The sequence below is a fragment of the Haliotis asinina genome, chromosome 2, assembly GCF_037392515.1.
Source record: "Haliotis asinina isolate JCU_RB_2024 chromosome 2, JCU_Hal_asi_v2, whole genome shotgun sequence".
Taxonomy (NCBI): domain Eukaryota; kingdom Metazoa; phylum Mollusca; class Gastropoda; order Lepetellida; family Haliotidae; genus Haliotis; species Haliotis asinina.
The window spans coordinates 73764738-73785550 of NC_090281.1; the positions used below are offsets into that span (position 1 = coordinate 73764738).

Consider the following 20813-nt stretch of genomic DNA (forward strand, 5'->3'; position numbering starts at 1 on the left):
TTAATCAATTACTCACGTGAAATATTTTTTATTCAACATTTTGTGCGCAATTCGTGATAGATCAGACCGTTCTTCGCCGCCATTCCCCCTTCCAGCTTCCGGTTCAACGGAGTGAAGGAACAGTGAGGGTATTATTCCATATGGAATACTTACAGTTACCTCCCCTGCTTCATTCGCCAGAAGTGTTTTATGTGCAATAAATGCTACGAAAATTCTAACAACAGCGACGACAGATAAGACAGATAAACACCAACAGGTTCATAATAAAATTAGGCAAATTGGTATTTCTTTTTAATTTCTGCTTATTCTTGTTCCGTCACTCCGTTCAACCGGAAGCTGTCAAGGGTAATGGAGGCGGAGAACGATCAGAATGCCAAGACTGGCGCTTGAAAATGTTGAATAAAACATATTTCATGTGAGTGATTATAAAATATGGGGTAGGAAATGTGAGAGCACGACCCATTGAAGAAATGGGAGTGTACCTTTGATGTTGGCGATATTTTGTTTTGAGACGGAAAATACTTTTTGATCCGAAGCGAGGAAAGTACGTTGCCAACCTTTGCTCGCTCCGCTCTCATGTAAGAAGACATGTTTACCTGTGATCTACGTCTCCGCTACGTAAGTGAAATGAAGATCAGTAATGCAACACAAACGCCCCAAACAATAAAATGCTGACCGTGCTATAATTTCACTAATTAACAACATATAATGTTGAGGTCTCTCATTACTCAAATTACCCCAGATAACTAGGAACCCCCTCCTATCGTTATCGACAGTTAGGTATATTACACCTTAGAAAAGAAGAGTGAGTGAGTACGGTTTTACGCCGCATGTAACAATTGTTATTCCACCGATATCGGGGGGGGGGGGGGGGGGGGGGGGGGGGGGGGCACCAGTCATGGGCTTCACCCGTTGTACCCATGTTAAAATCGAACCCGGTGTTCGGCGTGACGAGCGGTCGATTTAACCATTATGCTATCCCAGCACCCTAGGAATGAAAGGACTCCGTTTTTCGCATAACAGTTATCTGTCAGGAATTCCATAGTTGCTATTGAGAAGCTGGAGTAGCTCGAATACATTACACCTTGATGGATAACGACTTTTTTTATTCTTCGTCATGTGATGAAAAAAGTAATCTGAAATATTCTGAAATGTTCTTGACCTGTGCGATGCATCTTTGCACAGCTCTATATGACGGCGAAGATCCAGGTTTGAATTGGTTTTTCACAACGCATGCTTGCACAGTTCGATGCTCATGCTGTTGATCACTGGATTATCTGATCCGGATTAGTACCGCTAGCAATGGAAAACAAACTTTAACATCACATATCAGAAAGTAATTGGCTTTTTTAACGTTAGAATTCGTGCTATTTAATACATTTTACACCATTTCTTAAAATGATCGTAAAACAATCGTATATATAATAGAATATAAGATATATCACACCAGTTTATACATAAAGCACAATTTCTTTACTGGTCCGTAAATTTCACAAAGCAGGCGTGTACCAATAATATTTGATAAATTCACTTTTAGTATCAGACGCAATACATATATTTCCATGAAAACTTTAATATGATTGAAACTGTGATATGACATCAATTCATATCGCTTGTTTGAAACTCTGGAATTTGTCCCTTACGGTGTTGTCTGTGGTCTACTTATGCGAAGTCTGCATCTTTAGAGAAGACAGTCCCAGTTCTTCAGTTTGTTGTGCTAAGTTTACAACATATTATGTTTGTAGTAGAAAATAACTACATGAAATATTTCAATACATATATTCTCAAAAACAGTCAAATAGTTTATCATGATTAATAAAAATCTATATTTTTCAAACAAAATAATTATAAATCCAAACAGATATGTTTTGTCTTTCATTTCTACAATATTTATTTAATATTAGTTGTCAACAGATACGATCCGGTGTTTCTATCACCTTTTCCGGCCACGTGATCTTTCTTTTTCGTGCCTATGGTCGCCACGCTACTGTCTATATTTGCAGCCTTCTCCAAAACCAAAAATATGGCATCAGAACGCACGTTTATTGCAGTCAAACCTGATGGAGTCCAACGTGGGATCGTTGGAGAAATCATGAAGAGGTTTGAAAGTCGTGGCTACAAACTGGTTGCCTGCAAAATGATGAAGGTAAGTTCAGTTGGACGTGATGGGCCGATGCCGCAAATACACGTGGTATTTCGCGACTGTCACAAGTGATTCATTCTGTTTTCCACAGAATGCCATGGGATTTGAAACCAGGATTTTTGTTGATAAGTACTGGTCCACATGATGAATTATTTGTCAACGTCTGTGTGGTCATGAAACCGAATATCGATTTTTTAGTGGGTATTTCTGGTATACAGAGAAGTACAGAAAATTCTTATTTCAAATATTAATTCTATTTGGTCTTAGTAATATGTGCGAAGTGTTTCTTTAGACTTCTTTGTGATTAAACGGTGCTAGAGTGCAGTTTACCTGGCGCGCCCGGGGACTGCTGAGCGCTTGCTAATGCTAGATCCTTAGCCCTTGGTCACCCCCGTTCTAGACCCATAGCCCTTGGGCACCCCCCTTCCAGATCCTTATTGTGAGTGAGTATAGGTTAGGGTTGGCTTACCTTTGGTGCGAGTATATCCATCCGAAAAAAAAATCGGAAAAAGTGCGCCCGGTAAAGTGCACTACTCCCATTAAAACTGCTCATTTCGATCTTTAATTAGCTTAAATTGACCTTTTTAACAACCGTGCACAATTCTCAGCTGCAAACGAAATTTCAACCAATCAGAGCAGCGTGTCTCCGTGACGTAATAGTAGGTATAGATGTGAGGGTCTATGCAGAATTCATCTACATTTCAAGGGGTAAACTATTTCGTTTACTGGTTTGTACAAACGTGAAATCGTGACAGCTGTTGTGAAAAATGAAAGCTATATGTTCTCACGATCTACTATCATTTAGTTTTGTCTCCTGCTTTGCCTAGTTTTCGAGTTACAACCCTTCTTTCAAAGGCGATTCTGTCAAAATCACTTGGTGTCGCTAGGTTGTAATCTGTGTTAGGTGGTATAAACTTACACTTTATTTGTCATCATTGACTTGATGCTCAGTTAATGAATTTGTAACAGGTATAATTAGTGGTAACGCCACTTAGATTACCCAACAAAGGTTCCCATTTGGCATTTCTTGTGTCTAGATGGATCAAAGGATTAACCGATAACACGCTGATTAATTAGTTTTATGGGGATTTAAATGGAGATTTGTCAAAAGGCAGAGTTTATGTATGTACATTTACTAATCTATACTGAATACACTGTTATGTTTGTCTATGTAAAAACAACACCCTTCTTTCAAAGGATTAACCGCCAATACATTGATTGATTGCTCATTATTGGCTAACTAACTTAGGTGAAGTGTAATGATACAGATGACATACACTAGTGTGTGCATGCGTGCAAATTATGATTCATACAGGCAAACGAAGAAATGTCTAGATATTACATTCCTATTATACATTCGCAGAACGCTTCTTTTCATTAAGTTTCAAAATGCATTCAAGTGTGATTATAAAGTAATTAGAATTATGAGACCAAATATAATGTCGTATATTGATAAGTGTCCACATACTGGTGAGTGAACGTTTACAAACCAAGTAAATTTAGCAAGTGAAGAAATTTATCACGCAGTATTTTCACTTCAACCCCCGACTTCGCTTATGTTACAAGTTGTCATGCAAAATTCTTTTGGTCGTGATTCAAGTACATATTTAACTACTAGTAGAAAGTAGTTTGATTTTCTAACTTGATGAAAACAAACCATAATCTCATTAATTCAAATGGACTTCAGTCAGTGACTTCACGATTTTCAAAAATGGCGGTGCCGTGTCTGAGGACGAATGCTATGTAAGTTTGTTTTCACCGACTTACAAAATCAAAATTTCTTTCTGCCGGTAGGAAAATATGTATTTTATTGATTGACAATAGGATTTTGTATGACATTGCTTATAACAAACAATTTCACTACTGAAAAGAGGTCGAGATCAATATAATATTACTTGCAATATTAATGTCGCTTAGACCCCCACCATGCTTCCGTGGAAGAAGTCGTTATGTTACAAGTTGTGTCATGCAAAATCCTTTTGGCCATGATTCAAATACATATTCAACTACTAGTAAAAAGTAGTTTTGATTTTCTAACTTGACGAAAACAAACCATAATCTCAATAATTCTAATGGACTATATTTAGCCCATGACACAAATTTAAAAAATGGCGGCGCCCTGTCTGAGGATGAAAGCTATTTAAGTTTGCCTTCACCGACTTACAAAATCAAAATTACTTTTCACTGATAGTAAAATATGTATTTTATTGATGGACCTTGGGATTTTACATGACATTGCTTACAACATAACAATTTCACTCTTAGAAGCGAGGCGGGGGTCGATATAATATTACATATGATAATGTTGTCACTTCGACCACAACCTCACTTCCGAGGAAGAAAGCGTTATAACTTATATTCATGCAAAATCCTTTTGGTCAGCAATGTGTAGTAAGCAGTGCTGATTTTATAAACTTGATAAAACTTGAACTCCATTCTCTATCCTGGAAGTGTGGTAGGGGGTGAACCATCCGATTTAGTATATACCACAGGCCTCCACAACGCTCACTTCGCACACACAAACAACTAATTTAAGCACAAACAATGGGGTCCGGTGGAAATCTGTGCACCATCACCCGACCCCAAGAAGAAATTGACGGCAACACAACAATTTGGCATATCTTTGGTGACATCAAGAAATCACCTAAATAAGGAGTTTCCTACATATTTTCTATACAACTAACTGAAAATCGTTCCTTCTACTGGTAGACACATATAAGATGATCCACGACCTGACAAATGACCCCAATTTGCATACTTGGGAACGCCCCACAGAACGATCCACTGGAAACAAGAGGGAGACAGGTTGTCTGATAAATATCGAGAAGTTCATTTTCCCTGTGCGTTTCACGCATGAATTGTTATAACACTCGATTTGGGAACAGGTACAATCCCAACAAATTGAATCAACACAACATACTGAGCAAATATGTTTAGGACCACCGATCCATTTCACAAAGCAAATGACATTTTCCTGGTTTTTTTTTAACAAAATTGTTGAATATCTAAAATGCTTGTCAATGCCCCAATCATCTATTTGTTTTCGTCTTAACTAAAGGTTAGCATGGAATATCAGTATCTTATGCCTGAAATTGCAGTCTTATCATTCGAAGGAATATGCGGTGTTGTTTTAATGGGTACAGTTGACTTTTCGTCTGCTAAATATTAAACAGATAACTACATATAGTTAATTGTGTTTCATTTAACTTTTTAATATGTTGAAAGTTATGTTACTGAATGGTGGTGGCTAAATCAGAGTAGCAAGGGGGAAATATTTTTATCCCATAATTGTGTTCCTATTTCTTTGTACGGGCTGATTTTCGTTCATAATTCCGCTAGTGATCGACCGGGAATACATGTCTTGGAAATTTATATAACCAGTTCCAGAGAAATGGTTAGTATTCAAACAATATTTCCAAATTTCTGTCATATTTTTATTATGGTCACCAAAATTGTGTACGGAAAACTGAAAATAACTTTTGACATTGATAAGTCAGTGAGAAATGTCTTTGTACATAAATTTGTCGGTTTGGGGATTACTCACTACCTGACTCAGCAGATTTATCAGTGACTAAAAAAATATGAAATACAGACTACTCACCAAAGATTACTCTTTTTTTATGACAAAGTATGGTAACAGTAAAAACCTGATATAGTATGTGTCAATTATTATACAAGACACAACAATGCTTGAAAATTAGGCGGACTTACAGATTTATGCTTTAATCATCACTCCCTAAATCAGTCTCGGTCTCTGAATCACTTGCAAGTCCTAAGTCAATCACTAGTCTGTCAATTTCCCTTTCTACTGCGATTTCGTGTTGCCAGTAACCATCTTCAATTTGTTTTAACATGTTTACAACATTCCGACCATTCTTTTGCACCGATTGCAGACAGCCTTTCATTTATGGCAACTCTTAAGGAACTTTTTGTGAACTGCAAGTTTTGTGAAGCGACATAATTTTTCACATTTGCCCAAATTAACTCAATCGGGTTTAGTTCTGCGTGGTATGGAGGGAGACGTAGTACATCATGACCATGTTGCTTCAACATCGTGTCTACTCTGTAGACAGGGCCCAATTTGTTGGATTTTGCAAGAAACAATAGTTCGGCTTTCAGCATTTTCTCATCAAATGAGATATTGTGCCTTTGTAGCCACGCTTTTATGTCATCTTTTCTGTTGGCGGTTGTTGGACGTTTGTCCACTTGCTTGCTATGATATGGTGCAATGGTGCATTATCCATAACGAAGACAGAGTGCAGTGGAAGGTTTGGGATCAACTTTTCCTGGAGCCATTTGGAAAAATTATCAAAGTTCATCTTGTCATGATAGTCTGCTGATTTGAGTTTGGAATCAAAAACAAGCAAAGCATTTGGAACAAAACTGTTTTCACCCCCTGCATGAACCACAATAAGCCGAGGTCCGGTGCCAGATGGAGATTGAACCCCATTTATTACGATTTCACCCTCAAATTTGCCAACACTTTGGGACAAGGTGGTGTACATGCAACCATGTTTCATCGATAAAGATGAGTGTTCGATTTTCTTCTCTGTATTTCTTTATTGCACGCAAGTATTGCAAACGCTTGGAAACAATGTCTTTAGGTTCCATTAAAAGTTTACAGTTTGACTGCGTTTTTCGCCACCTAAACCCCATGTCTTTGAGATTTTTTCGACAACTTTCCTTAGAACCCTTGTAGTTCACCTGGCACTTTGCCATATCATACATTGTATCCAGAGTGGGTAGTTGTTTTTTTACGCCATATAAACTTTGTACAAATTGACGGACTGCACAGCGGTCGAAATCATCAGGTTTGTAACTGCAAGTTTGGGGTTTGCGCAACTTGGTGGGACTAATAAATGTAGGTCCACTCACACTCCTACCACCCTCTGCCTTAATGTGCTTTAAAGTTGCCGTAGAGAGTCCAGTAGCACGGCTACTTTGTAAAAGAGAATCTGCTTTGGTTGCACAATTTTTGTCCATATACATGATAACATTGTATGCTATCTCCCTTGCCTGAGCATGAACTATTTGCCCATGTATTCCTAACTTGGACATTTTTTACTACAACTGAAATCTGTTTAACAGTAGCGAGACTGGTGTTACACAGTAGCGAGACAGGTGTTAATCAGTAGCGGTGTAGATTTCATGTCACGGTTAGCATGTATTGCACGTGCATAATCGTCAAGCTACCTGTAGCAGCCAGTTGTACCGCCTCTCTTGTCACAAATGTGTTTAGTGCGCAGGATCATCTAATATGTGTCTAGCAGTATGATATCACTGCAGGTCTCTGGTGACAGTTACATAACCTGTCTGTGGTTTCATTCACTGTGTACAGTCTGTCCAGTGAGCATGGTGACTTGCAAAATAACTCCAAATTGTGAATAGTCTATCAAGTGGCAATATGGCACCTTGCATTACATTGGTGGAACAATATCTACTGTCTGTTATATTTTTACCCTCTTCTGGAAAAAAGTTCCTTTAATCCTACTTCTAGTCCTAGAGCAGAGATGTCACTTCAAACAGGGAAGCTCAATGATCGGAGAAACAGAACATCACATTTAATCCACATATAACGCTGTGGTCCACACAGGCTGATTGACAAGCTTCACATTGCTCAGCAGATGTGAAACAGTTAAATTTGAAGGTGTAAGATTTCTTTCAGTGTGGAGCAAGGGGAGGAAAACTATTTCAATTCATGTCACTTATAGGTTTTTTGGTTCTTCTAACAAGCTGAAGAATGTCTGACAGGACTCTAGCAATCAGAGCAAGCATGTGGGGCACATTTCAAGATCATGTGAAGTTGAAACATTTCACAGTTTTCAGTAAATCAAGTCCAAAGTGTGATTGTTGATTAATTTGCATTCTGAGAAAAGAATATGCCATTAAGACTTAAAACTGACCAATACATTTGGATAAAATACCAGATAGGGATGTGTTCCACGAACATTGTCTCTGAAATCATTATCTATAAGCCATTAAGCATAATAAAGAATGAGCCAGTTTTTCCTATTGATAACAGAGGAGTTCAGGAGGAAGCTACTGATGGTAAAAACATTATTCTGAAGTGGTTGTAGGGTGAAGGGTATTCGCTGCTGTCTTATTTTGACATTTAATATAGTATTCACTATTCTGAGTTATTGTGCAATTTGGAGGCACACTAGGTATGTGCATAGTTATTCACCTCATTGTCCAACATCTGTTGTTGAATTCTTGTTTCAGGCTTCCACGGAACACCTTGAACAACATTATGCAGATCTGAAAAGTAAGCCATTCTTCCCTGGCCTTGTCAAGTACATGGCATCTGGACCAGTTGTTGCTATGGTAATACATTTTTTTTTTTGATAAATATATAGGGGATACTGAAGAACCTTCCGTGTAATACCATTAATAATAATATTAAATGACTTAATGATTTGTTATCGAAAGAGTGAAAACGAGTTTGAAACTAAATCTTTCACAGGTTTAATAAAAGTGGTATTTCATGGAAGTGAGTTCAGAATTCTGTCTATTACTCTCCACTCCAACACAATTTGATAAAAACTGCGGCTACCCTGCCTACATTGTGAGGACTCTCAGCTTTCTGTGAGTCCAACAAGGTCCAGTACCATTGCAGCAGCGGCATTAGCATAGTGACATCAAAGCTGAATCATTATTACATCGTACGTATAGTGGTATTACACTAGTGTACTATTGCTGTAAAAAATATTACACTGCATTAATTTCATTCCATTTTGCCATGGCTAGTTGGGTAGTCTCTAAGGATTCAAGGTCTAATTGATGCTTTTGGTCCCATCCCTCCTACCAGTGAAGATCAGGGTTAGAATTGATCTTCAGTGACCCATGCATAGGATCTGGTGATAAAGCTCACTGGTTGAAATTTGTGATTGGTGTCCGATTGCGCAGATCAATTCTCAATCTGTTGATCTCTAGATCACTTGATAGTCTGGTGCAAATTCAGTTATTTGCAGACCTCTTGCCATATAACTAAAATGTTTCCGAGTGCAGAGTAGAACTGAACTCACTCACTCTCATCCCACCTGGCACCCATTCACAATAGAGAGATACGATGCAAACTTCATATTGGCCACAGTCAGACTTGCTGACTGTGTCATTCGTTCCCACTTGCGCAGATTGATGCTCATGCTGTGAATCACTAGATTGGCTGGTCCAGACTTGATTATTTACAGACCGCCGCCATATAGCTGGAATAATGCTGGTGTAAAACTAAACTCACTCACTTGCAAAACACTATTCACACCTTTAAAGAAATGTCATATTGCAGGTGTTGCATGTATATACTATGTGTTTCAGGTTTGGGAAGGCAAGCATGTAGTTAAGATGGGCCGTAAGATGCTTGGCGCCACCAACCCAATCGACTCTGAACCAGGCACCATCAGAGGAGACTTCTGTATTGACGTTGGCAGGTAGGGTACAAAGTAATAGACCTAACTCACAGATTTTCATTTGTCCAAGTTAGGAGGTATCATATAAAACAAAAAAGGACATCAATTTCCTTTCTTCCTTTCCTTTTCTGTATGAATAGCAATATTCTTTGAGAAAATTTACCTGAAGTAAGGGACAAATAGTGAGGGAAAAAATAAATGAGCCACATCATCTGGAAACTTCACTGTTTTGTTTTCTCTTGAAAAACGGAGTTAACCCAATTAAATTCTGTATATGACAGCCAAAATTTCAAGCTCTGCAAAGAATTTCATCAAATGGAATAGTTAATTGACCTTAATAGTTTAAGTATAATTTAGCTTAAAGGAAGAGTAAATTTGGAAAACTATCCAGTTTTGAAGAAAGAAATATTTATGTGATTTGTGATCCAACAAGTATGTTGAAGACTGAGCTTGTGTGTGATTAACATAGTGGCTGTATGTGTCATACCCTGTTGACTGTGGCATCTGTTGTTTACAAAGTGTCAATAGGGCAGCCTTGGTGCTTAAAGTGTTAACTTGGCATGCCAAACACCCAGGTTCAGTTACTCTCATGAGTACAATGTGTAAAGCCCATTTCTGATGTCCACCGCTGGAAATTTGCTTAAAGCCTCAGAAAACTAAACTCACTCACTTATTTACACAATATTATCATGGTTTCTACAGTAAAATCTTTATCAATGTTCCTGTCATGTTTTGTATCTGTCAGTTGATGACGTTACAATCTATTTTAAATTTTCAGGAACATCTGTCACGGGAGTGATTCAGTAGAGAGTGCCCAGAAGGAGATTGCCCTCTGGTTCAGCCCCAGTGAACTCTGCGATTACGATAGTTGTCAAGCTTCATGGGTCTATGAATAGGTCTCAACTTTAACTTATTTAACCAAGCAACAGGACAATTGTTGTACTTATCACAGTCATCGCAGCACAGCCATTACATTTCCAGCTACTCAAATCAGTATACAAGGGAGGTAACTCCCCAAAGTTCTTAGATCTTTTGCATGACCTATTGGTCAGGTCCCTGTGATGTCAAGTGCTATACATTTACAGTCTATTGGTGTCAGAAATAAACAATGTCCAGTATTCCTCTAGTTATCTTGTGTTGGAGAATGTGGGTGTCACATGCAGTGGTGGTCTGACTGGTTGAAATAATAGGTCAGTCCCGGTGATTAAACAACCAAGCAATGGATCATATTTTCCCATAATTGAACACAAACAATTTGGGAACTTTTGTTCACAAGATTAGGTTTGTCTGTCTTTATATTTACATACCATAAACACTAAAAGCAGTTCCATGACATGTCAAATTTATCTTAAAGTCGAAAAGTCTTAAGGAAAGAAGGCCGAACTTACTAGCATCCTTCAGTCGTGTGTGTGTGGGACGTCATTAATCTTGTAGGTAATAAATAAAATTGATTCAAGGGATTTCATGTAAGTACTGACATATTGGCTTGGGTGTTTCATGAAACCTCTGGCAGATTTGTTGAAATGGAGAACACAAATTAATGATGTGAGTAGATACCGGCTATCCATTTACACTGCTTAAGAGGAAATTCAAAAATCGACTCGAAAATCCGGCAGCTAAGGAGAGGGATATACTTGTCCATTGTCATGTTCATAGAGAGTGGACAACCCTTTCAACATACATGCCTTTCTGTAATTGTCATTTGTTTGATCCTGAGGCATGATTGTGCATGCAATGTTCCTGGGGTCACCTCATACTCTTGACAGTGTTGGGCAGTTATCCTGTTTGGAGTAGATACTCAACATAATAAACTAAGGCCTGATGTGACGTGTTACGGAATATGCGCTTGGAAGTGCAGCAAAATATTCAGCTGGGTTTAAACACAGGCAAACTGCAGCACAAATGGGGTTGCGGAGCATAGAAAATAAGACAAGTCTTCCTACATGCGAGCGAAGCGAGCTAAGGTTGGCATCCGTACTTTCCTCGCTTCGGATCGAAAAGTATTTTCCGTCTCAAAACAAAACATCGCCACCATCAAAGGTACACTCCCATTTCTTCAATGGGTTGTGTTCTCACATTTCCTACCCCATGTTTTGTAATTATTCACATGAAATATGTTTTATTCAACATTTTATGCGCCAGTCTGATCGTTCTCCGCCTCCATTACCCCTGACAGCTTCCGGTTGAACGGAGTGACGGAACAAGAATAAGCAGAAATTAAAAAGAAATACCAGTTTGCCTAATTTTATTATGAACCTGTTGGTGTTTATCTGTCTTATCTGTCGTCGCTGTTGTTAGAATTTTCGTAGCATTTATTGCACATAAAACACTTCTGGCGAATGAAGCAGGGGATTTAACTGTAACTATTCCATATGGAATAATACCATCACTGTTCCTTCACTCCGTTGAACCGGAAGCTGGAAGGGGGAATGGAGGCGAAGAACGGTCTGATCTATCACGAATTGCGCGCAAAATGTTGAATAAAAAATATTTCACGTGAGTAATTGTTCAACATGGGGTTGGAAATGTGAGAGCACAACCCAGTGAAGAAATGGGTGTGTACTTTTGATGGTGGCGATATTTTATTTTGACATGAAAAATATTTGTCGAACTTAAGCGAGGAAAGTACCATGCCAACCGTTGCTTGCTTCGACTCATTTTCTCTATGCTGCGCAGCCCATCTTCGCTACAGTTTGCCTGTGGTTTAAAAAAAACCATCGAGCAAAGGATTACCTGATAACGCTGATTAATGCATTGTGTCGTAAGGTTCCTGTGTTGAAATAACGTCCTTCATTCAAATATATGTATTTTGTTGTCATTCATGTTTTTTGGTAGCATTCAGCAGAATCATTACACTATATTTTAAGTGTTGTTTCGATGAGACCGACAACACACACTGTAGGTGGCTCTTAGTGTGTGTTTGAAATATGATCCACGTTGGCAGTTCATAACGATTGCCAAATGAGACCTTACTACCACCGAACCACAGTCAATATATTGTTAATAAAATCCGAGGAATAGTATTTTACCTGTCTTTGGAACGGAAAGAAAGACTGCAGTAAAGCCAGCAGTTTTGTCCAGCTGTACTTTCTGTGTGTCTGGGAAACGGCCCTAAAATATCACCGTTGCAGTACGGTTTTCCTGAAGCTTGAACTAAAGATAATTTTTCAAGCAATCGGGTATTGTTTATCTTCAACAGTATTCATATTGCATAAATCACATATTCTGTTTTCCCTTTGTATACCTTTACACCTGCTAGTTTCAATATATACTTCATGGGAAGAGCAACGGAAACGACAGAGAGCGATATGAAACTTTTTACGTCGATTTTTCGAAACGTCGAAAGATTGGAAATACATCTTTCATTCTTTGTGTACATGATATGATTAAATTTGTATGTAACTGACCACTGTGATCACACCACACATAACTATGACCAGTTTTGAACAGCAGCTCTCTAATATCAGTCACCCAATTTCTTTTCCAATTTTCGTCATACAATTTCATCATATCATAACATTTTTTTCGGAAACCTCTGGCATGGCATATGCAATAATCTTACCCGATACGTTATTGCTATGGTTGAAGAGTATATAACATAGGGAATCTCCCTAGACCATCATATTACACGTGTTTGGTTTCAGCCCAAGAACTTGTTTGCATGCATATAAATGGACTCATATATAAATGGTCATATTGTTGTAGTCCTCATATTTCAGAGCCATATAGAAGTATAGAACATGGAAGTCATGTGACTATTAGAGTAAACCAAGGACAGTGGCTACGGGTATATAACAGCATATGTATGTAGAGGTATCGCCTACCATTAGTTCATGCTGTTGTAGAGTTTGGGCGCCACGACGAATCATACGCAAGTTAATTTAGTTAATTGGGCGAGTTGTTATAGACTTACTGGCTTTTAGTGATTCTCTTTGCAATTTTTGTAATTAATTAAGTAAATGTGATTTTCATTGAGTAAAATACACAAATATGCACCTTATCTGGAGTTCGGATCCATCATCTCTAGTATCACGTGGGCAATTCTAGAACAGATCACTAAGATATTACTGAAAACTTTATTTGAAATAATAAAAATATAAATGATTTCATGACGCTATACATCTCGTTGTAGCTCGAGTAAACATTTCCGCACAGAAACGTGATAATAAATGCAGAACACACTGTGCGACAGAGCATGCTAAACGTCGTGTTTGCAGGATTAGAAGGAGCGTGGTGTTGCAGTATACAGTCGATTAGATGTTTCAGATAATACTGATTAATATCTAAAGGTCCATTTGAAAAGTTGGTGTAAAGATTCTGGACTGGTAATTGTACTGAGGTGCGAAATAGAACGGAGCCCAGTCAGCATACGAAACTTCTGTAATTAATGTTTTGATTTGAATTCATGGACAGCTCTAAGTCAAAATAGACAACCAAGGTTTCTACCTTGGGGAAGACATCTATAACAGTGCTACATAGTCACAAATTTTAACCGTCAGTTGACATCTTAAGTTGTTGCATAGAGCCTACCAACCCCAGTTTTCAATCGTTAAGTTTCAATTTGCTACACACGACATCCATGATTTCATATCTGATGCACATACACTTGTTTCCTGAATAGATTCAGCAACTTGTGAAAGTTCATAACCATCCAGGACTTGAGTATCATCAGCATATATCATTGGTGACCCAGATCATGCCATTTTATGATTCCGCCAGTCAAACTGATTGGTATAAAGAGAGCAATACTTAGAACCGATCCCTGTGGTACTCCGCATGTAAGTTTGGTACAGCAAGATGGTTGACCCTATGATAACATTCTGTCTTCGGCTGTCAAGACAGGATTGGATCTAGGTAAGAGGAACACCAATAATGTTTATCCAGTCGTTAACTCGTTGAAGGAGTTGTTGTGATCCACCGTATCATACGCCACTGAGAGATCCAATAATGTAAGAGACGGCATGTGGTCCTTGTCAGTCTTGGTCCTCAGTTCATTCAGTATCCGCAACAATGCTGTCTCGGTACTGTTGTGCGATAAGTAGACATAAAGTCCTCCCAACAGTTTGTGGTTCACCAAATGTAGCCTCATTTTGCCGCCTTCTCCTAAATATTTAAAAAAAACCCCGAAAAACTGGTCTATGGTTACTTAATGAATGTCGATCCAAGTTGTTCTTCTTTATAAGAGGTCTGATAACCTGTATTCTTCAGGACGTCTAGGAAAACACCCGAAGACAAGCTAGTGTTTATTATTTTATACTGAAAGCCATTAAAACGCGATTTCATACTTTCTTTACTCACACAAATGTCAACACATATAGACGTAACTGGAAGATATGTTTTAAATAAACATCTGTGGATAAATTAATCGGAAAATGTTCAATCAACAAAAACGTCAGTGACGCCACAACGACATCAAACAAAGGAGGGTCACTTGCAGTCAATATCGTGTGTGACCATAGTGCACTGCAAGACAGTCACCGGGGGCATGGAAGACACAGAGTTCTCAGAAACAGCTGTGGAATGGTCTGCCAGTGATGTTGAAGGGTCGGTGTCAATTCAGCACTTGTCTTTGGTCATGGCACCAGCTCTCCCAAAACTCAGTTTGGCGCAAGTCTTTCTTCTCGACGTCGATAAATCCATTGACATCCATCTGCAAAGGGTACGCTTAATTCGCGTTAAGGCGTCTTCGCACCCTTTGGGCGCAGACATGACGGTGTCTTGTCCCAATTGTCCTCTTTGCAGTTTTAGCAGCTGTTTTGAACCGATTTTGAAGTGCGAGACTCGGATAATGCGGTCCTGTCGAGCTGTCGTCAAAGGTGGTGCACCAGGTCGAGGACAAATGCATCACTTCCGGTGGCCCGAAAACGTTTTCTGAGTTATCCAATAGTGGATGAATGCACATTACAGTGACTAACAATCATCACATCTGAAGAAACGCCGCTAACCATAGCGAGAACCTGATTCCTTTCGTCTTGTGTCAAGCGTGACATTTTCTCAACGTGATTCAGTTTCACAACTCCCTGTGTTTTTAAAGGGCCTGGGTGCAGGTAATGCGCGTACGCAACGCGTTTCATGAATGTAGTCGTATTTACGAGAAAAGTCAAAGGTTCAGTTTTATAGACGAATGTTCTGGGTTTCAAACTCGAAATGGGCAGGAATATCAGACTGTTATCCCTACATCCACTGTATCACTGGAAAAAAAACCACCTTCAACAGAAGTTTTGTATATTCCAGGACGACAAATACCAATTGCGTTTTTAATGGCTTTCAGTATAGTTATGACCTGCAGCAAGATGTCCAAATTCTCAAAAAACAGTTTGTTAGGAAGTGGGTCAATCAGGCATGTTCCTCTTTGAAGACTTAAGCAGTTTCTCAACTCCCTCTTGGATGAATGTTTAAAATTCCTCAAGATCAAACCATCCTTGATCTTTGCGATTTTACCCTCAAATTAGCCCGAGAAATGGTCAACAACAGTTGTTTTGGAAGTATGATCCGGTAACTTAAAATCCTCTTCTCTACCAAGTAGTTGCTTCATAAAATTATGAAGTTGACTAGGATTCTCTTTATCCTATCTGATGCCGCTTCCACTTTTGCTGTATGAATAATTCGATTGGGGTCATTCCTAGCGCTCTTGTAAATCTGTCGATGTTCTTAAAGGCCAGACTTTCACCACTGACTTGTAGGTTAGGTTTGCACACAGTTATTTCAAGCGGTCATTGTTCTAAAAACGGTATTATGGCTTGCTGGAAAACCCACTGATCGCTGGTCCTGGAACACATTGAAGTAATTTAATAGAAGGTATCATGTTGTTTAGCGTGATTTACCTGGTCAGATATGTTGTACCAGCATTGTGGTGGTTGGTATCTTGGAATTGTGTGTGCCTGTGTTTGTGTGGCGCTTTGTATAGAATATTTCATGGTCACGATATTTTCGTATATAAGATCAATACGATGACGTCACTCAGTCATATTGTTGATTGTATTCTGATATCCGGTCACATGTCATCACTTGTGGCCAGTAAATAGACAATCTCACACAAGTTGATAAAGTAATACATATCCGAGGCTTGCCGTTGATATTTTCACCTTTATGAACGAGATATCAGTAGACACGAGGGTGAGATTCTAGTTATCATAAAAATCCTTCTCCATTAGTTTTCAGTGAAAAATGATAAAATCTCTGAACACAGTACTGCCACTAGATTTTGCAGTGCAGCGATGTCATAGCATTGTGACGTCATCAACTTCACGACGTCATAGCATTATCAGGGCATTGTACAAAATCTACTGACAAAACGATATCGCCTAGGAGACATCGTCTGATCTCACACAAGAGATATATCCTGTGGAACACATTTTTGGATGATAAATGGCCCCATTCATATGTACACTTTTGCATACGTGTGCAAAATACTCCTGGTAACACACGTGTGCAAATTGTATATTTGCAATGCGTTCATATGCGCTGATGTTTATTAGTATTTTGTGTAGTAAAGTGTTTAATTTCGCAACTGACAAGCACTATTAGTTCAACGTAGAAGATCTTACAGATATCTACCATACGTTTTGTCTGCATCATTGACCATTGGACTCAGTCGTGAAAGAGAAATATACAGAAAAGAAAGGATCCAGACTTGGTGGAATGATACTGTTTTAAATTCTTTTGATGAGGTACAATGGATTGAGAACTTCAAGATGAAAAGAGACATTTGATTTCATCTGTAATGAGTTGGCGCCTCATCTTGAGAAACAGCACCATATGCAAACCAGTTGATACTAAACATCAGGTTGCAGCAGCCATATATTGGCTGGCTTCCTCAGCTGAGTACAGAACAGTTTCTAACTTATTTGGTCTTGGAAAGTCATCGGGTTTTGACTATGTCCATAATGTTTGCAGTGTTATTATGGAACATTTGGCGCCTTGATACATCAAGTTTCCTGATGGTGATGATCTGAAGGATGTGATCCAGGAATACGAAGAACGATGGGGACTCCCTGGTTGTGGAGGTGCCATTGATGGTTCACACATACCATAATCGCCCCTCAACATGACCATGGTGACTATCCTAATTGTAAGGGCTTGATCCACTTGGAACAAGAGGGAGACAGGTTGTCTGATAAATATCGAGAAGTTCATGTTCCCCCTGCGTTGCACGCAAGTACGCTTGGAAACAATGTCTTTACGTTCCATTAAAAGTTTACGGGTTGACTGCGTTTTTCGCCACCTAAACCCCATGTCTTTGAGATTTTTTCGACAACTTTCCTTAGAACCCTTGTAGTTCAACTGGCACTTTGCCATGTCATACATCGTATCCAGAGTGGGTAGTTGTTTTTTTAACGCCATATAAACTTTGTACAAATTGACGGACTGCACAGCGGTCGAAATCATCAGGTTTGTAACTGCAAGTTTGGGGTTTGAGCAACTTGGTGGGACTAATAAATGTAGGTCCACTCACACTCCTACCACCTTCTGCCTTAATGCGCTTTAAAGTTGCCGTTGAGAGTCCAGTAGCACGGCTACTTTGTAAAAGAGAATCTGCTTTGATTGCACAATTTTTGTGCATATACATGATAACATTGTATGCTATCTCCCTTGCCTGAGAATGAACTATTTGCCCATGTATTCCTAACTTGGACATTTTCTGCTACAGCTGAAATCTGTTTAACAGTACTGAGACAGGTGTAAAACAGTAGCGAGACTGGTGTTACACAGTAGCGAGACAGGTGTTAATCAGTAGCGGTGTAGATTTCATGTGACGGTTAGCATGTATTGCACGTGCATAATCGTCAAGCTACCTGTAGCAGCCAAGTGTACTCGCCCAATTCGTTGTACCGCCTCTCGTCACAAATGCGTTTAGTGCGCAGGATCATCTAATATGTGTCTAGCAGTAGGTTGGAGGGTAGGAGGAACGTAGGTGGGGGTATGTATGGAGGAGGTAGGTAGGAAGGTTGGTAGGAGGAATGTAGGTAGGTAGGTGTGTAAGTAGGGAGGAAAGTAGTAAGTAGGTAAGAGGCGGGTGGGTAGGTAGGAGAAAGGTTGGTAGGTTTTAGGAGGTAGATAGGAAGCTCGGAGGAAGGTAGGTATGTAGGAGGTAGGTATGTAGGAAGGTATGTAGGAGGAAGGTTGATAGGTGGTAGGAGGTAGGTAGGAGATAGGTTGGTAGATGGAAGGTTGGTAGGTGGTAGGAGGTAGGCAGGAAGGTAGGTAGGTATATAGGTAGGTAGGTATATATGTAGGTAGGTATGTATGTATGTATGTAGGTAGGTGGGTAGGTAAGTAGGAGGAAGGTAGGTAGGTAGGAGGAAGGTAGGTATGTAGTAGGAAGGTAGGTAGGCAAGAGGGTTTGGGCGAGTCGGTAGGTGGCAGGGTCATGCTGTGCCTGATGCACATTTCTCTCTGTCAGTATACTGCAATGCTGAGAAAAACAGAAGGGTAGATTAAAAAGCCAAACAACTATTTGGGGCTGGAAATAATATTCTTTAAAAGAGCTGCAAAGAAAGATATTGTGAACGTTTTATTATTGTTGCTGATTGCAGTGTAATGTACACTATCATGATATGAGCGACGTTCGTAAATTTCCATTATTGATGGTTGAGAAAACGCATATTAATATGCTCTGTCAGTTATAAAGAACATTTTAGTATTAAAGAAGCATCATTAATATCATAAAAGAAATGCATATTTTAAATTCTTGTGTCATTCTGGAACATACACCCGTTACAGCACATATAGGTAACAGATGGGTTCGAAAAATACTTTAATGCTAAATGTTAAATCAGCTGAACCAATAACAATACGTCATTTAATAAGAACATGTCATTTTATGTAAAAGAATAGTTGTAATTTATAAACATTGACATTAAAATTTTACTATTCATCATTGAAACAATCTAGGCCCTGAAGACGTCGCTACTATTTCTGAGTGATCAAGTTTCAACTGTTTCTGTTCGATAAAAAACATACCTTCTGATGCTCACAATGGCTCATTTCAAATCAGGCACATTGATGAATCGCTTGAACAGAGAACGTTAATAATTTATGATCCTGGTGAAGATTTCAAAAGATCTTGTACAATTTTAAAGAGTGAGGGCTATATACGTTTCAGAGACTCCCACCACAGACAAATCTGCACAAACGTCATAGTTTTTGACGGAGGTCGTGCATTAAAACTTATATTTTATCCTTATAGAACCTGCCGTTAAAGGATGATATTCCGAAAGCCTAATGCTGTCACTTTTGTAGCACAAAATATTTTTTTCAGAGACAGTTCTCGTTACTTCAATTATTTACTCGTTGCTTCGAGTATTTTTTCGTTATTTCAATAAATTTCTCGTAACTTCGAGTATTTTCTCGTTATTTCAAATATGTTTTCATTGCTTCGATTAAGTTTTCGTTACTGCGAGAATTTTCAGTCAAAAACTTGAAATTTCGAATATTTTCTCGTTACTTCAAGTTTCTTTCAAAAACTTGAAATTTCGAGTATTTTCTCGTTGCTTCAAGTTTCTTTCAAAAACTTGAAATTTCGAATATTTACTCGCTGCTTCAAGTTTCAGTCAAAAATTGGAAATTTCGAATATTTTCTCGTCGCGTCAAGTTTCTTTCAAAAACTCGAAATTTCAATTTTTTGAATACAAGACTAAAAGGTTAAAGTATTAGTAGGCGTTATGATAATTACTGACTGAGACTGGGTCTGTTATACATTTACGATTATAATGCGTCAAGAGGCTTCACAAATCTTATATTACTTAATAAGAATACAGACTGAGCTTTTGAAGACATTTGTGAAAATAAAGGGTTAGTAAGGGATGATACCCGCCATAAATTGTTACCTAATACCAGAACAAATATCACACGCGATGAGTAAGGTGTAGCTCATCTTCAAAAGATCTGCAAAACTTACAAATCCTATCTTCTAATCTTATCTAACATCTTCGGTTGATAAGGATGAAAGGATCGAACGCGGATGTTTACAAGTAGAATATATGTAAGATGCTGACTATGTATTTCATCTGTTTTATCCGGAATATAAACGCAACACCCATTGAACTTATTGTGGTAAGTTCCGTTGATAAGGATATGATTTAAATATAATATTTCCAATGAAAGGAACCAGACTGGTAAACAAGCATAAGTTTATATAAATACCGCTACGGGATACAATGGAAGGAAGTAAACATGTCATGATAAATGCACAATGTAAATGATATACAAATGTCGCAAATACGAGAAATAACGCCTTTGTAAGGCTGTTTGTTAAATTTATT

The 20813-nt window shown here is 38.6% G+C and overlaps 1 protein-coding gene across 1 annotated transcript; it reads left to right on the top strand.

The window, feature by feature from the left end:
* Positions 1-1923: 1923 nt before the first annotated feature.
* On the top strand, positions 1924-10667 carry LOC137274293 (nucleoside diphosphate kinase B-like). The gene is made up of 4 exons (XM_067807425.1): positions 1924-2146; positions 8366-8467; positions 9458-9570; positions 10328-10667. Exons 1-4 carry the CDS (start codon positions 1973-1975, stop codon positions 10443-10445), a joined length of 507 nt encoding a protein of 168 aa, XP_067663526.1. The 5' UTR covers positions 1924-1972; the 3' UTR covers positions 10446-10667.
* The last annotated feature ends 10146 nt before the right edge of the window (positions 10668-20813 follow it).